At 37.3% G+C, this 20,092-nt stretch overlaps 2 protein-coding genes across 3 annotated transcripts; both read right to left on the reverse strand.

Annotated features, from left to right (window-relative positions):
- Positions 1–755: 755 nt before the first annotated feature.
- Positions 756–9,302, reverse strand: nt5c2l1 (5'-nucleotidase, cytosolic II, like 1). Its single transcript, XM_028026216.1, has 18 exons — positions 9,060–9,302; positions 8,005–8,078; positions 7,799–7,916; positions 7,600–7,695; positions 6,885–6,976; positions 6,717–6,774; positions 5,733–5,826; positions 5,599–5,652; positions 5,436–5,519; positions 5,322–5,357; positions 5,140–5,247; positions 4,993–5,059; positions 3,567–3,737; positions 3,439–3,490; positions 2,605–2,665; positions 1,175–1,351; positions 990–1,077; positions 756–895 (listed from the first exon to the last, which is right to left on the reverse strand). Exons 1-17 carry the CDS (start codon positions 9,083–9,085, stop codon positions 991–993), a joined length of 1,455 nt encoding a protein of 484 aa, XP_027882017.1. The 5' UTR covers positions 9,086–9,302; the 3' UTR covers positions 756–895; position 990.
- Positions 9,303–11,635: 2,333 nt separating this feature from the next.
- On the reverse strand, positions 11,636–18,078 carry slc2a11l (solute carrier family 2 member 11, like). Of its 2 annotated transcripts, none has more exons than XM_028024674.1 (12): positions 16,936–18,078; positions 16,577–16,675; positions 16,185–16,345; positions 15,974–16,098; positions 15,760–15,889; positions 14,629–14,777; positions 14,324–14,511; positions 13,425–13,535; positions 13,086–13,187; positions 12,889–12,964; positions 12,659–12,762; positions 11,636–12,582 (listed from the first exon to the last, which is right to left on the reverse strand). In XM_028024674.1, the coding sequence occupies exons 1-12, from the start codon at positions 16,957–16,959 to the stop codon at positions 12,373–12,375; spliced, it is 1,479 nt and encodes a 492-aa protein (XP_027880475.1). In that variant the 5' UTR covers positions 16,960–18,078; the 3' UTR covers positions 11,636–12,372. The 2 variants fall into 2 exon arrangements, with proteins under 2 accessions (XP_027880475.1, XP_027880474.1); XM_028024673.1 differs by having other exon boundaries at positions 12,659–12,786.
- Between the last annotated feature and the right edge of the window lie 2,014 nt (positions 18,079–20,092).

The following is a 20,092-nucleotide window of genomic DNA, read 5'->3' on the forward strand; positions in this document are numbered from 1 at the left end:
AACTTCACATAGGTCTTTGTACAACTCTTCTGACTTGTTGATTTGACTCTTCTGTCAGATTTATTGAGATACACCTATGTGTGTGCTCCTTGGATTGCTACTGACCTCTGGTGAAAATGCAGTGCAATGGGCCATTAGAAACATTTTTACAGAGATAAATTGTTTCTTTGTTTTACTCTGCAACAGTCAATGTAAGTGGTTCTACAAAATAAAGCTATTGTGAACAACAGATTTGTATTAAAAATCTTAAATGTTTTGAGCATCAGCATGTATCATTTCCACAAATATGTGGAGTTAATGTAAATTAATGAATAGTCAACAGGATTAACATCAGTGATTTATTGACTTAATTCGGCAGAAGTTGCAGAAACAATAAAAAAATAAATTAAAAAAATTATTTTTGAAAACCATTACACAAATCCTATATTTAAAGCACATTCTGCACCGTTCACATGTTAAAGACTCACATTTACAATAACTACCCTTAACATTCATTCATTCATTATCTATTCCCGCTTTTCCTTGAAGAATGCATATCTCCAGCAGTCACTGGGTGAATGGGGGGTAAACCCTGGGCGTGTCGCCAGTTCAGCACAGCAATCCCTAACATCCATCCATCCATCCATTTTCTGTGCACCCTAGTCCCTAATGGGGTCGGGAGGGTTGCTGGTGCCTATCTCCAGCTACGTTCCAGGCGGGAGGCGGGGTACACCCTGGACAGGTCGCCAGTCTGTTGCAGGGCGCAATCCCTAACATTTCAGTGTAAACTTTTTTAATCACAAAGCATTATTTATCCAGCAGATGGCGCACTAGGTGGCCGATGTGACAAACCGCCCATCAGTGTGTAAATGCAGACAGGAACCTCCACTATGTTCTGCTTCGTGAAGAAACGCATCTGTGGGGCAACAACAAGAAAAAGACTCATTCAATTGTGACAGAAAACAAAGCAAATATTTATATTTGATTTCAAATCCTTAAAAAATGCAAACCTTAGTTCATTGTGTCTTTGTGGTTGTTCACATTCTGCTGTGTTGAAGGAACATCTGCAGATCTTTGGGAAACTGCCTCATGGGGCATCTGAAAAAGAATCAGCCCCAATGAAGAGCTTTTAGCAGGCAACTAAAATGCTCACACAAGCTTGTTCTTATTTCAAAAAGGAGGAAAGAACACAGACCAAGACAGGAGGAGCCATGAAGAGGTAATTGAAGGGGTAGTGCAGCAGGTTAATGCAGGTGGAGGAGTACAGATCTGCATAGCGAATCAGCTGACTGGCAAACAGTGTCTGTGTGTAGCCGCTGCGCAGGAGGCTGCCCATCTGGCCGTAGGACATGTCCATTCTGTGGGTCAGAACCTGGGAGCACACAATGAGCAACAATAAAAGCTCAAGAGAACATACGTGATGCTTTGCAAAAGCATTAATCTGCTATGAGCTTTTTCACTGGGATTTTATGTAGTGGCTCAACTCATGATAGCACATATTTCTAAAGTAGTTGAAAAATTACATTTGATTTTCAAATGTTTTTACAAATAAATTTATGAGAGGTGTAGAAGAGTGTTTCTGTACAGTAATCTACACATTTTTAATTGGATTTGGGTCAGAACCATTCCAACACATGCAGGTGATTTGATGTAAATCCTTCAACTGTACAGCTGGATAAATGCACAGGATTGATGCTCACCCTTCAATAGTTTTTCTTTCAAGAGTTAATCAAATTAACTCCTTTCAAGTCTGATCAACACATCCTCCACAGCATGTTACTGCCACCACCATGCTTCATACAATGTTAGCTTTCCTGCACACAGGTCAGTTTTGGCCTTATTTGACCACAGCATCTTCTTTCACATACTTTCTGGATGTTTTTAGGGGAAACATGACTAATATTTGACTTGTCAACAGATTCTCCCACCTGAGCTATAGACCTGCTTATTTTGTACAGAGCTACTGTAGCTTTCTTTGCTGCCTCTCTAATAACACCCTACATGCTTAACCCACCATTTTGGATTAACAGAATGCCTTAGCAGGTTTACTGTTGTCCCATAATCTGTTCAAACATGAATGGTGGATTTAAATGTGCTCTCTGAGATATTCAAAGCTTGGTATTGTCTCTTTTTCTGAGTAAACTAGATTGCCAACAGATGCAGTTTTGCAATGTTCCGCCAGAAAAAAATATTATAACAATCTTTGAATTTCTGCGCTTATTCCCTGTTTGTAAAATATTATAGGATGTTTAATATTGTTATTGGTATAAAAGGGAGGAGTTTTTTATTTTTGCCTTACTTTGTAAAGTACTGAATCTCCTTGTTAAGCAGTTGTAGTGATCTTATTGTGCTCATGCAAAAAGGCAATACATATCATTTTAAAAATATTGGGACTAAGTGATCCTACAGAAAGACTCAGATTGTTTTATAATGTTTTCTTCTGGCTCACATTAATTTTCTCCGTCAGCCCTTTCACGTGAAAGTAGGACGGATTAACAAACAGACTGTTTTGGGTGGTTAAGTGGTGCTTAATGAATGTATGAAGGGGCTGAATTCACTTAGCAGCAGCAACAACAAAAAAGGCATAAAAACCAATTCAGCTAAAACCCCATTTGATGACCTTACCTTTATTCTTGTCTGAATGTTGCTGATGTCAGGACACTCTATGCTGCCGCTGTCTAAGTGCCTTTAATCAGAGCAAAAGACGCAATTTTATACCCAAGCAACAAGATCAAAGCAAACAAGCCAATTTAATTGAATTCATATGGTTGTAATCATAAAGTGAAAACGGAAAATTTGACGTTTGTTCTCCATCACCAAGCTGCACCGACAATGTTAGCTGTGCCTCAGCTTCCCCTGGTGGCCAAAGTTAAACACCGTCCACCAGGCCGATAATGCGAGTTTTTTGTCTTATGTGAACGATAAAAACCGCTCACAACAGTAATAATGTAGAAAAAAGCTAGTCTCCACGTTTACCACTGCATTTAGGAGCTTTTGTGAGGAAAATATGTTAGAATGTACAATAAACTTGATATTATTTTAATAAAACAAGAGTCTTCTATGTAAAACAACAATATTCTCACCCTATCCTGTCACCTTGAGTAGGTGGAGAAAAAAGCTAAGCCAACCTTTTTATGAAGGCCTTTAAAAACTGCAAGTGTTGAACATAAAAGCGTAAAAAGAATTAGAAATTTTCAAGTAAAACCAAATTTAATGTTAATAAAGATGCAAAAAATCTCCAGAAAATGTGAATCCATAAGCTTTCTTTCTGCTGAATTTCAGTAAATATGCTCGCACAAGTTCAGGTTAACAAGCTGCAAGCGATATAAAACAAGAAAAACCCTGTTCAATAATCGTCCAGTAAATGTTAATAGTTTGTCATATAGCAGCTATTCACTTTTGATAATTAACTTTTGATCTAGTACTGGTTATTTTGGTCAAATACAGACACACACTTACCTGTACAGTTCAGCCAAGTAGAAGTCAAGATGTTTCAGCTCCTCAAAAAGATCTGAAAATCAAAGAAAAAAAAAATGAAATCAACAAAAATGTGACAACACAATAGTAAATAAAGATGAGTTGCTCACTTCTTCTTTCCTCCCACACTTGCAGCTCCTTGGCTAACTCTGGCACAACAAGAAACGTCTTCCAGCCTTGACGTTTCTTTGATTTGAGGATGTCTCCGAAAATGTGATCTCCAATATAGAGGATGTCCTTGCCACTGACATCCAGCAGATCGGAGATGATGTCTGACGATCCTGCACAGAGAGAAGAAAATATGAAATAAACTTGCAAGAGAGGCAATGTTCAAAACTTTATGAGTTCCTGGCATCTTTAGTACCAGTGACATATTTGTTTGTGTTTTTAATTGTGACTCTGTCTCTTTTTTCTCTCTCTCTTTTGTGTTAAATGTGACATGTTTGTGCACCACTCAGTCTACTAGCTTTTTAGCTGCCGATACTTCAATAAACATATTTCATTGGACTATCACAGCTCATATAATTGGTGATTATTCTCAATTTGAATACACAAAATGCTTAAAAAAAAGGAAGAAGAAGAAAATAAACCAAAACCATATGAATTAACACTTCTAATTAAGAAATCGTGTTAAACAAATTCGGTGGATTTTCCATGAATAGCTATATTCTGCCCCCTACTGGCTATTGACCGTCTGAGCAGTTTAGCAAGTTTGTAACTGAAAGGCGCTGAGATGTGTCAACGCAAACAAAAATGTTAACACAGAACATAACGACATAGTCTATAAATACAGAAATAAATACATTGTTACATGCACAACATGTTTATTTAAACGCCAACATGTCACTGAGATATTTTACTTTAAAAATAAACTCATATCTGAAGTCTGAATTTAATTATTTATTCTCATTTATATCTAGTAACACAATCAAACACAAATAAAGCGGATAACCTTTTTACTGTGATAACTTGGAGTCTTTTATAAGATAAACAAAAGTTTTCCACATGAGAAGTGAACTAATAATATAATCAACTAACAATTTTTCAAACATGATCAAATCTAAGGTATTAATGTCGTCACCTTGATCTGTAAGGCTTGCAACAACAGGTTTTATCTACCATTAGATACAGAATGAGATAATAGACAAAATCCTGACTGATTCACATTAGAAAAGTAAAATGAGGCACTGACTGAATGAATAACGTGATTATTTAAGCAAAACGGGAAGCAACAACTTGCAATAATGTAAAAATAGAGAATAGTTTTAGAGAAAATTATCATGTCTGGAAGTTTTTTGATGAAGGCTTTAAAGATTCATTCAACCAACAAGTGTGTTAAACCAAAGGTTGACAAAGGGTCAGTAAAACTGATTTCTAATAATTAAAAATGTAATTAATTTAAAATGAATATAAACCCTTTCATTGAGTGTCGAATAAAGTTCTTCTAACCAAACAACCTCAAGAGAACACACCTATTGGTACTCTTTCATAATCTTTAAAGTCCATACTCTCGCTCACTAATGATTTGGTCCTCACCTCCAGAGTAAACTGTACCATGCTGCAGGTCTCCAGTGTAAGTCCCAATGCGCAGCTTTCCTGTGTTCTGCGTGTCCAACATAAAATAACACACTGTTACTAATGCAATTAGTTCTTCAAATTCCTGCCAAGAGACAGTTTTCATACCGTGTCCACTTGTCTCAGCACAGTGCCATCTGCAAAGAACAGAGGCTTCCTGGTATCGACGACAACAAGGTCAAAGAAAGCACGCCACGGCTTTTTGGGGCTTCCAGACTGCAAAAAAACTGAATAAATATTCTATTCTTTTCACGAAAATTAACACATCAAAACAGGTATTTTAGCCTTACCTTTGGGTTGCTTTCCAGCAGATACTTCATGATAGCCTAAAGCAAGAAGGAACATTCAACAATCATGTTAAACTTGGATTTACTCTCAAAGCCGTACAGCCCTCATGAGCTCACCTCCGTGTAGTTGTAGTCACTATTGGTAGCCAAGAAAATCTTCGCCACCTCTTTAATTCGAGTCAGGAGCACAGGGATGTTTGGCTGTGGTGGAAACATTTGTCTTTTTAGCATTTCAACCATTCAGAACTAAAACGCACTCAGACGAGATCAGTGTACTCACATCTTTGATGACGTACTTCTCCAAATTCTTGATCGTCTGTTCTTTCAGGGTTCCCTATAGAGCAGCAAGTGTTGGCTTTATTATTTAGCATAAAGTACAAGAATAAAAAGAAAATGCATTTTTTGATGGTTTACTGTGTCATGAATAAAATCCATTGCATCTCGAACATCCTGGAACATGCTTCTGTAGGACATGAACAAGTCTCCATGCTGGAAACCTTTCTGGAGGCTAGGAGAATGAAAGGTACCAACAAAAAACGCTCTTTTTAAGCTTGAAATAGAAAGAGTTGTACAGACATTTTCAGAGTTTGCTGCTTCGGATGTTGTTAAGCCATGGAATGGCCGTTATTAGTGGTTATCAGCCCCATTGATTAACTTCAGGCGGTCCCTCCTGTGCCTCCTGGGAGGCTCAGTAGATTGTTATCTACCATTCGTATCGCTGACCACAGCAGCTTATCGCTAACAGAACTTTTTCTTTTCTTTTAGCTTTTTTTAAAAAAAACATTATTTACTATTTACATACTAGTTTGAGTAGGATATCAAGAATTTACTACAGATAAATGCCAGATGTATCAGTCATAAGACTTTAATTCGGTATTTAAAAATAATTCAGTAAAGTGTGAAACCGGAGGGTTTTTTGTTGTAGTTAGCGCAATTTAAAAGCTTTATTTATAATTTACCTACTATTTTTGAGTATGATATCAATGATTTACTCCAAATAAATGCCAAATGTAACAACAAAAAAAACCCTCCGGTTTTAGACGTTACTGTCATTTTTAAATACCAAATTAAAGTCTTATGACTGATACATCTGGCATTTATTTGTAGTAAATTCTTGATATCCTACTCAAACTAACAAGTATATTGTAAATAAACGTTTTTTAAAAAAAGCTAAAAATAAAAAACGTTCTATCAGCGATAAGCTGCTGTGATCTGCGACACAAAATGGTAGATAACCTACTGAGCCTCCCAGGAGGCACAGGATGGACCGCCTGAAGCCATTCAACGGGGCTGATAACCACTAATAACGGCCATTCCATGGGTTGATAACATTCTAGGCGGGTGGTTTGCAGCATAAATGAAAGGTGCATTAAGAAACTGATAAGCATGTTCACTCACTTTGAGTATCTGGTGCATCGAGTAAAGAAATCCACCAGACATGCATAAAGATAAGTCTCTGAAAAAAATAAAATGAAAGAAAATTAGTTATTTCATGATGTCACACATCTATATATGTAATTGTATGTTTCATTTAGATTTCAGAAATTATGAAATTTCATTTCATACCTGACAGATTGAAGAGGGTGTTAAGAATGTGGAACCTGTCAGTGTCATCTCTTTGGATGAACTTGTTTCGATAGTAGTACTCAATGTCTTCCCTGTGAACCAAACCAGAAAACATGAATCGTTACTGTATCTATCTAGATCGAAAAACTAAGTACACTGTCCACAAATTAGCAATTTAATTTAATTTACAGTTGCCTTGTCGTTTGGTTATTATGAACTGAATTTTCTAAAGACTTTGGGTTTCATTCAGTGTGAATAAAAAGTGCTATTGTTCATTTTTTGCTTGTGATTAGCTAATTAGCTTGTGATTAAATTGTTAAATTCTTTGTTTAGGTAGCTGAACAGTTGGTTGGCTGCTAAATGGTTAAATAGGGAGATAAGTAGTTTGCTGGCCTGTATTTTGATTGAGTAGCTGATTACCCTGTGAGTTGGTATGTTGGTTAATTTGTTGACTGATTTGGTAATCCACTGACCAAATGATTGATTAACTGGCTAAATGGATGGTTAATTAAATAACTACTTGGTTGGTTTGCTAGTTTATTAATGGGAAAACAGTTAATTCATTGATATATAAAATTAAATTAGTTTTTATCCAATATTTTTCTGTTCCCTTCTCGTAAAGCATTTATGACTGAAGTGTCCTGAATGAATGAGAATCTACAGCAAGAAGCAATACAGCAGTCAACACTGTTATTCAACTTGACTTTGACCTTACTCTCTAAGGAAGCGGAAACCATGACTGCAAACTAAGATGTTGCCGTTTGAATCCACCTTCAGCAGGTTCCCTAATGTTTTATCAAGGACTATCCCGCTGTCAGGAGACAAGAAGAAAGGGCAAAGAAAGTGAGTTAGACAAACAAATAATTGACTTTTGCTTTGACTGAATAGATGAAGCTTTAGAAACAGAGACTCACCGGGTGGGGAAGCTTGGGTCGTACGTATATCGAAGAATCTCATGAGGGTATCCAATCGACACCATTCTGTCTCTCAATAGCTCAAAGCCCATGCTCTCGTAGTCAGGAGATTTATACACTGCAAACAGAGAAGCCGATAGATGACTGGCATTCTGTCAGTGAGTCTGTAATTCTATGATTTTTTTTAGCCGTATTCCTTCACTTACTTGCCAGTGTATAGTCCATGTCAAAGCCATAGCACTTAATGTTTTCCAGAGTCAGGCTCCTGTTAACAAACACCCTGCAAGTGAACACAATAAATATGGTGAAAAAAAAAAGCAAAGAAACGTGTAACATTATATACCTACCTCTCCCTTGGGTATACTATTTTTCATTAAGCAGCCAGATTTCTACATCTTAAAAGTCCAAACTTTCTTTGCAGTTTTTGACCCAAACACCTGCATTATAGTTCTGGTGTTTTGGTTTGGGCCGTTCTGCTGCTGGACGGTGAATCTGCACCTCAGTCTCAAATCTGTTGCAGTCTCATAACAAGATTAGTTTCAGGATTATCCTGTATTTAGCTAGTTTCGTTTTCTTAACCCCTGCTAAAAAAAACAACCAAAAAAAAAAACTGCATCCTTACAAATGATGCTGCCACTACTATGTTTCAGAGTGGTGTTATGTTCAGGATGATGAGCACTGTTAGCATTGTGTAAACAAGCCAACTGTTTAAATTTACACTCTTCAGTGACTTGCAGCAAAAGTATAATTTGTGCAACTTGATTTTTATGATTTTGCATCATTGTCTTTTTTTCCATTGCATTTTTCTAGTTTCAGCTCTTGCATTTAGTTTGGTGTTTGAAATGGTGAAACAACATATGCAAGTGCATCAGTGTTTTCAGGATCATCTCTTTTTTTTCCAAAAATAATGAATGTTAAGACATTTTTCCACTAATGTGACTACAAAATGGCATCATGTCATCTTCCTCTCTGACTTTCCTCCCAATTCAAACGTGATCTGCACGGCTGCTGTAAATTGTTTACCTACAGCGGCTTGCTTTCTGGGTTCCTTATCTGAACAGGCTGAGAGGACTTTGTTTTTGTTGCGGGAGTTCTCACAGTGTAAGTTTCACGCAAACAAGCCAAAGATTAATCAAAATGCTTTTCAAAAAATCGATAGTTACAAAACCTCTTTTTGAGCGAAACAAAAAACAAAAACTTCTTATAAGTTCGTAGTGGAGGTATGGTTGTGTTGTTTCAATGAATCAGAAGCAGAACTCACTTTTTTTCAAAGTCGCTGTTGGCCATTTGCTCCACAAGAGGCCCGCAGGGAAGCTTATCTATCGCGTCCCTCGGAGGAAGCCTGCGGTCAGCTGCGGTCAACGCTTCCAGCCCTCAGTCACCTCGGAGGGCTTTAAATGGTCAGAGTTGCCCAAAAGATTGGGTGGGCGTCTCCTTCTCGGTGTTTTTTGTTGACGTGCGCTGTTGACTTTGCGCTTCTGTTTTCCAAACCCATCCAGCATCTCGCCCCTGGCCACATGCGTCGTCCTGTAGCACTTTCAGCTCTGAAGGTTTAGATTGCGTTATCAGTGGCTTGCACATGTACCGGGGCAGCGCGTGCATGCGTAAGTTGGTGGGAGTTCCCCCGATGATTGTCGAAAGACCCCTGACCCGAAGTTCAGCTTGTACCAACAAAGCAAAAATGCTTAAGACATTTTGATTTTTGGTCTGTTTGGTTTTTTACATACAAGAGCTATAAAATCACAAACTTCAATGTATTTCCCTTCGTTTTTGTGGGGTAGACCGATATACAGTACAGACCAAAAGTTTGGACACTGTATGTAGCAGATGCTTGTGAAGTGGAATCACCAAAAAACTTTTTTCAACCATCTTAAAAGTGTGGTGTGCACTTATTTTCAGCCCCCTTTCATTTAATACACTCCAAATTCCCTGGCCTTAAAACTTTTAACATCTGATGTGGAAAAATGGCTGGAGCGCCCTACGAAACTTTCCACCGGGAAAGTAGGGGCAACTTTGAGTAATCTTACAACTTGTCCGACTTCGCTGTGGTAGTAAGTTGTGGTGGAAACATGTTTACTATACAGGTCATGCTTGTAAAAGTGCATCTAAAATTAAAAGTTGACCTGGAGTTAATTGCTTTGAAAAGGCTTGGTTGAACGACATGTTAATTCGTATTTTTTATGTTCGAAAAGTACTTTTTTCTACACGTCATATTTTCCCTGCTTTATAGAGAGGTGAGGCATAAAAATGCCACTTTCTATATTACCTAATTCATTAAAGAAATAGCATTACAAAACCATTGCTTCATTCTTCAGAGGATTGTTTGTGGAAACTTATTTCTAGAACTTTAAGGAAGGAACAAAGGTCTTTATTTGCCACTAATCGCCTGAAAATGTTGGGACTTGTCACTTTCAGATTGTTGTGAGATCTAAGGGACAGAGGGACCTTAATTTGCCTGAAGAATAATATATGAATAACATGAACAAATTAATAAATGTAGAGCTCACTGATGAGATCGATATGGCTCCATTGACTGCCTGACATAATACTAACTGAAAGATATAGATTATTTATTGCCATAATGAAAGAGGAAGCAAAATAATAAATTTGCAGTCATGGCTAAATGTAATAACACCCTTGCTGTGTTACTTGAAATTATGAGGAAATGAGGGTCATTAAAAATCAGCACAAGTGACCATCTCCACTGAAGGAGTCAGATGTCATGAATGATCTTAGAGAAGCAATAATTGCTGCACATCAACACAAGAAGGGTTGGAAGGCCTTTTTCATAGAATTTGATGTCCATCATTCTTCACTAGTAGAAAGTTTCAGACAGCTGCCAAACATCACAGGAGTGGCCATCCCTGCCTGCGGTCAGACAATAAAACAAACCTCAGTAGCTACAGCTCAGGCTTTACAGGCCTAAGGTAACATGTTGAATAATGACAATCATGCTATGTGAGCTATAACAAGTACAATGTGACATTTTGGAATGGTTGTCAGAAGAAATGCTCTTTTTAATAAACATTAGATGGCATCTAATCTTACTCTGTTTGCTAGAAGAATTTACTCAAATGAAGTTAAGTTATTCTAAATCTATTGTGTTTTAAAATAATAGGAACCCTGTTACAGCTACCGGATAAGAAGTGTGTTTAAACACATTTATGATCATTCTTTCCACAGGGCATTTGTGAGGTCAGACACTGATGTTGGACAATAAGCCCCGGCTCGCAGTCTTTACTCAAATTTACCCCAACAGTGCTCCACAAAGTCAAACTCATGACTCTTTAAAAATATTTGAGTTTCTTCCACACCAACCTTGTCACCTCTTGGTGCAAAGTCAAGTTACAATAAGTAGGGGGCATCACCAAACTGGACCCACAGAGTTTGGAGCATGAAATTGTCCAAAATTTCTTGTTTGATTACTGTTTGCCACTAGTAATCAATCAGCTGACTAGCCTTAAATGTTTTAGATCGAGTGTGAAAAAAGTGACTCTAGCAGAGACAAACACAGAAACTTGTTCAGCTTATTCTGCTGTACAGGTGTTCACAGCTGATCCCCACACAACTTGAGAGAGCTGCAACAAGGAAGAATGAAGAAAACCTGAAGTTTACAGATGCACAAACCTGATAGAAACCAACGATGCATCTACTAAATACTGAAGGCAGTGAATATTCATGCAATCACTTAGTTTATATTGCATATTTTTATTTATCTATTGTCATTTTATAGGAATCAATTTTCACTTTAACATTAAACAGCTAAATTTGAGCTGTTTCATGATATTCGTGTAAATGAATATTTAGCAAAAGCAATTAAAAAGTAAAACATCCAAGGAGGTGAAGGCTTTTTTATAATCTTAAAAATAAACTGGAAAAACTAAATCCAAAGGAATGAGCATATATAGCAAGTAAAACCTTAACAACAATAATTAACACAACAAAATGATCTTATCATGGCATAAACAAGACATAAATGTAAAACATAAACGACACACAAAAAAAGATCACTTACAAACAAAATCAAAAACCAAATTTCCAAGGAATGTAACATTTTCCTTAATCTCTAACTTTGTCTTTATTCAGCATCACATCATCATGATCTGCAGCTGCATTTCCTACAAGTCCACCCGACTGAAATGCAGCGATGGGATCTTATGGGAACTTGACATTTAAATGACTGGATTTAAAAGGGATGAAATGTTTCTCCCATGTTTGTATGAACACATTATCTATGAATTCAACAAACAGAAAAGATGTCACAATCCGATCAATTTTATGAACAAGAACAGAATTTGTATTTTATTCATAATGACAAGTATTGTTTAATACATTTAAACGATGTAATTTTTTTAATTCTGAAATTCACATATTCATGTATGTTTTGAGTAAAAACACTGTACAAGAGCAGAACTATTACAATGAAAATTGTTGGTGAAATGATTTTTTTTCACCAATATTTCCCTCAAATATCAATTTCTTTTACTTACACATTTTAGTAAAAAAACTGATCACTGAACTAAACTCAAAATATAGCACTTGTATAGTAGCTGCACGCTTTGCCCAACACTGCATCATAATTTGGTCTCCTGTGCTTTGATTTCACAGATTTTAGATGAGTTTTTCTTCTGTGAGGTTTTATCTTTGGCATGCATCCTGTCAAACTCAGCAGATACTTCCAGCGCTGTTCGAGCTTTGGTCTCCGGCACATTAAACCTCACGTGAAATCCACAGATGAGGCAAACAGCCAGAAATATGAGGAAGCAAAAATTACCAAGGTTCTCCTGGAAACATTTGAAATGGTAAATTAATTTACAAGTGTGGCTGAGGATACAGACATTTTAATGCTGAGGCACTCACCACCAAGATGGGGAAAAGTGACCCCAGCACAAACAGGGAGATCCAGTTCACTGTGCATCCGACTGTGTAGCCAGCTGATTTAAACGACTGAGTTAAAATATCCCCTGGAAGAGGAACCGTCGTTGCAGCTTAGCATAAAAAAAACAACAACAGAGTAGTAGAAGGTGTTATGGAAAGCTTTTAATTTAGAAATGAGTAAAATATAATGGAGCATTGCAAAACAGACACACCTGGTCCACTGGAAAAGAAGAAAATGAAGAAGAAAACGAGAACCATGCTGCAGTACGGCAGCCACCAGACAGTTTTCTGCAGAGAACAAGAGAATATTTTATCCCTTTTCCTGGTGTCATATCACACAGAGGAACAAATTGTGAAGAAATATACACTAGATAAATCTATTTTGGGTTTTTTTTATATATAAACTCACCTGAAAGTAAACAGTGACAGAGAGGAGGCCCAGAGATGCAGCCATTCCTATGTAACCTCTGAACATCAGGTCCTTTCTGCCCATGCTCTCAATTATCATGAACTGCAAATTTAATATAGATTTAACAGCTTAATGCAATGTTCAGCTCTCACTGACCACATGGAGTCACTATCAACACACACAAACACATTCAGAGTAGCTTAGATTGAAACACAAGATTTAGATGTGATAAAAGGAAGATAAACGTACGATATTAAGCTGTCAGGATGTTTTACCTAAAGTTACTTAACAGAACAATGTTAATAAATAATAAGTGAAAATCAGTGAAGGAGGACTTACACAGCCTATAGAGGTAGTTAATTCACAGAGGCCTGTCCCCAAGGCAGCGTATGCTAACCTGTGTTCTTGGATTCCTGCAGCTCGAAATACATCAAAAGAGTAAAAATACACCTGAAGAGAAACATTTGAACATGTGAGATTTAATTTAGAACATCACATTTGCAGAAATGCACTGAGAGAAATTAGGTGGGACTGGAATTGTTGGATTTTAAGCTTGACCAGCTGATCAGTGATGGTTTAACTAAAATGTTGATATAATGGTGAAAATCCCTCTTAAGCACATAAAGTGATGCTACCTTTGGATAGTTTTGGACACAAAGGCGTTTCAACATTCCTTATATTTAGAATAAAAGAATAAACAATTTAACAACCTGAAACCTGTAACTATTTTGAAAGGATTTTATTTAAAAAATATTTTGTGAGATGATGTGTCATTTTTAGGAGTGGGAAAAGAAGATTAAAAAAGTTAAAAGTGAGCCATAATCTATCATGTATGAAAGTAAATGAGAACTGATACATTTCATTTGAAGTAGTTTTTATCTATAGATACCTCTGCTCTATAACATTACTGTAGATTTTCACTGATGAATAGACAGATAACCGTTAAGTCAGTTAAAATCCTATGTAAATTTATAGTTTTATTTAACAAAAAAACTAAAATGAGCTAAAATCCTCAGGTCAAAATTTCAAAAACTGGTGACAGGAGATCAGAAATCATAAAATCTAATTGGTGCATCTCCTCTTGGGCCCTATTCATTTGGTTGGTTAAAGTCAGTGCAGTGAGTAATTTCATGCTTTGGAAATTCATACAAACACAGATCATCAATTCTGCTCACAATAAAAAGGCTCTCTGTATGCAAAGTAAATCAAGGCTATTTGCTTTTGTGAGTGTAACTCACAGCATTGATGCCACTGAACTGCAGCGCGAAGAAGACGATAACAATGGTGAGGACCTGCCAGCGAACAGTTCGGTTCTGAATTAGCTCCAAAACCGAGCAGCTTCGGATGCTCTGCAGAGCTGCTTTCTCCTCCAGCATCTCTACGACTTCCTTACTGTAATCTTTTTTGCCCCATAGTTTCCTAAAAGCTAAGCAAGAATGAAAAAACGGTGCATTCAGGTGCCGCTGCTTGCAAATAGTGACAAAATGAAGGAAAATGTATTGTGCAACAGATCATTTTAGGGCAGGAAAACGACATATCAAACCATTCTCAGAGGCCTGGAGGTCTCCTCTTTCCAGCAGCAGGAACCTGGGAGACTCTGGCAGGAGAGGCAGAGTGCAGAACTGGAACAATGCAATGAAGCCATTGAAACCAAGCAGCCAAGGCCAGCTCTTTTCTGTGCCAAGCAACTCTCTGTATAAGGGAAAAAGTCACTTTGAGATGAAGCAACAGTCAGGTCATCAAACACACAAAGTCAAGAATCATTAACAAGTCCAGTTAAATAAGAAAACATTCTGTCAGGAGAATAAGGGCTGAATTGGGCCAGAAGTTGACCAACTTAACTTTAGTTATATGTACTGATGTCAATTAAACATGTTAGATGTAAACACTGATCCATTATTTGCCTGAGAGAAAAATCTGATTAATTGAAGCGTCATATTTTGTCAAGATTATGTGATAAAAATATTTCTTCAGCCACAAGAAAGAAATGGATTTTATTTAAGGCTGCTTATTCATTCATTTTCCATCCAGTTCTTGTACCTGAACATATCAGCATATGTATCATGTTGGATCGAAGTGCAGACAGGAACTCAGGAGGATCACGATTATAGAAACAATGAAAGGAATTACATAATAACAAGACCGACAACTGAATTCAGCAGACAACGAACAAGACACAAGAAAGAATTTAACTCAACACAAAGGAAAGAGCTAAGATGGAGAGGCCCTAATGAGAAAACACTAAAATGATCTAAATACAAACACAAACAACAAGCATATTGTGCAGATTCTGCCCAGGTAGTAGAGGACAGATGAGATAAAGAGCAGCGAGCGATACAGGGAACAAATCTAAATAATTTTCTAACTATTATGTAATGTTTTCTATGAAAATAAAATTAAGAAAACATAATCACAATGACAATTATTTTATAAGGGAAAATGTCATTTCACAAGCAAAAGTAAATTTGGTAAAATGTAAAAAAAGTATTTAGTACCAATATTGCAGTATAAAGTTGGCAGAAAGACTTTTAAAAAAAAGACAGAACCAGATAGCTCCTGGAAATACAGGACTTTTCACACTATTGTATTTCAATGAGGCCCTGTGTCATTAAAATAGACTAAGACATGACCATAGATCCATACTGGATTGTTCATGTGACCCAGTTGAGCTCACCTGATCCCCAGCAGCTGACCACAGAACTTCCCGATGGCTAAAGCAGTAGCAATGGTGACGCCCACCATCGCTCTCAGATTCTTAGGAGAAGATTCAGTGAGATACATCGTTTGCGCTGAGAGACCAACTCCTGAACACGAACCAGTTGCAACACTCAAACTGTTTGTGAAATAGAATAAATGGGAATACAAAGTGGAAGGGTTTGGGGGATTACCTGAATTGATGCCGTAGAGAAATCTTCCCACCATTATCATCTCAAAGGAATTGGCTGTTCGGGTTGAGATCATCAATATGGCTCCTAATATAGCCCAAAAATTATTTACTAGAAGACAGCGCTTTCTGGGGAGGAGACAAACACAGGGTGTCTAGTCACAATCAGCAGCATTGAATCAAAACGCTGACTGAAGCTGTAATTGTGTCCCAACCTGCCAAATCTTGAACTGATAGAACTTGCGACCAGCGATCCCAGCAACCCCCCGAAGCAGAAAATAGACACTGTGAAGGACCAGATGAGAGACACCTCCCAGTCCATTAGGATTCGATCGTATCTTTCCACACAGCTTTTATTCACCAGATCTTTTATGAACTGCAATAGGAAAACACACAGGTATTCATAAATTGCACACATCAAAAATAATTTGGTGTCCCAAATCCAACATATCTGGTTAAAAAGACCGAATTCCCTCATCAGCTAATGACCTAATCATTCGATTCAGACGTGGTGACAGAGTGACACGTCTAAAAGTTGCAGGACTCCGATGGTCAAGGAGTTTGACACCTTTCAAATCCTAACTTTTTTGGAAATCATTCTACTTACTTGAGAGGGGGAAGTCATCACAGAAACACTGAATCCATACTGAAATGTCCCCCCAATGCTGCAGATGAAAATGGCCGCAATGAGGACAGGATAGTTCAGCTGCAGATACACACACCAAACAAAAATTGTATTGTTAGGTTAAGATCATTAAATTAGTTATTTTAACAGATAAGACACAATAATTATTGGTACTAATAGAAGAAACTACTGTGAAATAACTGAAGACAGTTGTAACAAAAAAGGGAGAGGCAAATATAAAAATTGTAAAGTAAGGCAGTTCATTTGTTCAGCACATTGTCTTCAACAGCGCATTTTGAAGAAATTCAGAAAAAGACTAAATGTTTTTAAAAATCACTTACGATTTCAGTCAGGTGTTGTGGCATGGTTGCAGTCTGTCGCTATGTGGTTTCTCAATTCATTTGTATTCACTAAGCCCATTTTGTAACCGAGTTCTGAAATGATTTACTTTGTTTTGAGGCCAAAGCAGAATTGTGAAGTAGAGTGACGAAGCAGAAATGCTTTGCTTTTCTACTTGGTTGGAAATTTATTAACCCCACTAACAAATTCTTTCTTCTTTTCTATTTGTCACACCTAAATGTTTCAGATGATCAAGTAAGTTTTGATATCTACCTTAATAACTTATGTAAATGCAAAAAAATTGACCACATTCAAGCTACTTCAAGAGCGCCTTCAGTTCTCATCCAGGAGGTCACAAAACATTTCACCAACTGCAGTCCTCACTTGGCTCAGTTTAGATAGCTGTTCATGATTTAACATCAAGAAAGGGCATCATGGGAAAGATCCACTGCTCACTGCAAATAAAATAAAAAATAAAATAAATTACAAAGGCCTGCTTCACATTTCCTCGCAACAAAATAATTGATGGAACCAATTACATGGAGTAAAACCAATTTATTCTGCTCCATGAATTCTGCTGCGGCCAGATATCCTGAAGGTCATGGGTTCATGAGATTTAGCTCAAGCACACTTGGGTTATGCAGCAGGAAAATTGTCTGTAGCGCACCATGGAGTCCACTGCGTAACGGCCCTTTAAGTTCAGACTTAAAGGAACAGTATTTTGTAAAATTGACTTTTTGAGGTGTAAGTCATGTTATAAGGTTATTATTCCCTCATAAAAACATACCTGGAGCATTCCCTTAATTCTGTCATGCATAGTCTCCCTTGTCAAACATTCAGCTGTGCAAAACGCTTGGCGGTACCGAGCGCCGCCTTAGAGGATGAAACTCCTCCTCGAAGCTGCAGTTTCCAAGTTACCGAGCTTCCGCCTCACGTAGTAGCCCACCCCAACCCAGCTCCTTCAGACTAGCCAGCAGCAATTAGCAAACACCTGGTGGAACTGCACACCTGACAAGCCAGTCATACCAGCTACTTCTCAGTGCAACACTGGGAAAACTTTGTTAAAGGGTTAACAGAGGAGCGATGTTGAGATGACTTCCTAAAAGAGGAGTTTCAGAAAGAGCAGGAGTTTTTCAAAAGCCATTAAATTACAAAGTCAGTTTTTTAAAGTCATATTTGATATATACAGCATTGTTGTAACAACTGAAGGCAACAGTTACTTGATTGTGCTATAAGATGGCACTATGTGCCTGGAAAGAATATAATACTGCCTCTTTAAATCTAATTCAGATGCTGAGACATAACCTTAAACTGACTGTTTAAGGTTATGTCCCCCAAAAACCTTCAGTGTGGCTTAACTAAACACATTCTCGAAAGAACAATAGGCACAAATGCATCCATTGATGCAAAAGCCTCACTGCAAGTTATCATAATTGTGGCCACCAAGGGTGGTGAGAAGATTAATACATTTTTCCACATATATGACCAAGATGGTTTAGATCACTTTTTACACTTAAAGTTGTACTTAGAAGTGTCACTTCATGCTCATGGTTTTAACAAATATCTAAAAAAGAAATGTATTTTAGAAAAAGTACATATTTGCAGCTTTAATAACTTAAATCATCATTTGAAAACTGTATTTTGTCTTTTCTTTTTATTTCTCTAATGTTACAATTTTATTCCTCTGGACCAGTGGTTCTCAAATGGGGGTACGCGTACCCCTGGGGGTACGTGGAGGTACTGCAGGGGGTACGTGAAGCTTTTCAAAATATCTTTAAAAAATCAGTAGGCTCCTCATAATAAGTCTTGGGAAAAATTATTTTGTAAAAAGTTCGATAAAATATAAATGTGTGTTCATGCACTGAAATTTATATTCAGTACTTAGTTTCAATATCCTTTAAAATAAAACAGTTTGACTGGTTTTATACCTTCCTGGTGGTCACCGTCTTCTGTTTTTCTTTTTTGTTTAACCATGCAATGTTTGCAATATGGATGTATTTGTCAGGTTCACTGATATAAGTTGTTTGGCTTTAATAAATCAGACAGTGATTTTACAGCACTGTACCTCTTTCTTATTCCAAAAATGTTTTGCCCGTGTCAGGGGGTACTTGACTAAAAATATATTCTTAAGGGGGTACATCACTGAAAAAAGTTTGAGAACCACTGCTTTGGACCATTTAATTGTGACAGAAATGGCTTCTTCTGTTTTTTTACAGCGCTGTGTGTGTTCTTGTAACCAAAGTTTATGCAGTTACCCAGTAGAGATGGATGGTTAATTATTACTGCAAGACTTTTAAAAAGGTATACGGTTATTTATTGTCTGGGAGTAAATCTAAGGGAGACTGCAACATTTTCCTCACTTTCTTTTGGATTTAGCAAAACATATTCATTAACTAAAGCATCTATTTTGAAATATTTAAGATCTTTTAAAGCTGATGAAACATTTTAAATGTCTGCTCTATGGTTATTTCAAAACAAAAACGGAGAAAGTTCACTTATATCACACCTGTTTAATCTCAACTATATTTCAGGGTCTGATTTAGCATAATCCAGTTAACAAACTTAATTAAAAATGTCATGCTGTGGAATATTTTGTGATGAGCTGTTTCTTGACTGAGCACTGGGAGATCCTGAGGTGTTGCTTTGAGGATACCATGTTCAGGCCAGAAATAGGCAGAGGGGGGAAAAAAACGACTTTATACTTTACTGTTAAGAGATCCAGCATGTTAAGCAGCTCTGCTGGGAGTGGTAAATTGGAGCTGCTCATATTTTACCCTGTGGCAGGAACAGAAAGTGTATTTTTCAGAGCTTGAAGATTAAGAATAGCAGCCCGGAGCTCTTTGCGGATTTATCCAAACTGCTGCTTTCCACATTTTAACGCCCAAATCTGATTCTGATGACAGTCACATGGGGTGAAAAAGAAAACTCCTCTGTGTCGGCTCGAATATTCAGCCACATGTCACACTTCTGAAGCTTCAGATGATAAGAAGACCCATTTCAAAAACATGTGAAGCTACTTGTGAGGCAATTTCTGGGCAGCAGACAATATCTGGCTTGTCGTAGCCACCAAAGTTTCCACCACACAATGCGGTGATGTTTGATGATGAACAGATGCTTTGCTCATTCAATGTGTTCATATTCAGGCAGAAAAAGATATGA

This window comes from Xiphophorus couchianus, chromosome 8 (genome assembly GCF_001444195.1).
Source record: "Xiphophorus couchianus chromosome 8, X_couchianus-1.0, whole genome shotgun sequence".
Taxonomy (NCBI): domain Eukaryota; kingdom Metazoa; phylum Chordata; class Actinopteri; order Cyprinodontiformes; family Poeciliidae; genus Xiphophorus; species Xiphophorus couchianus.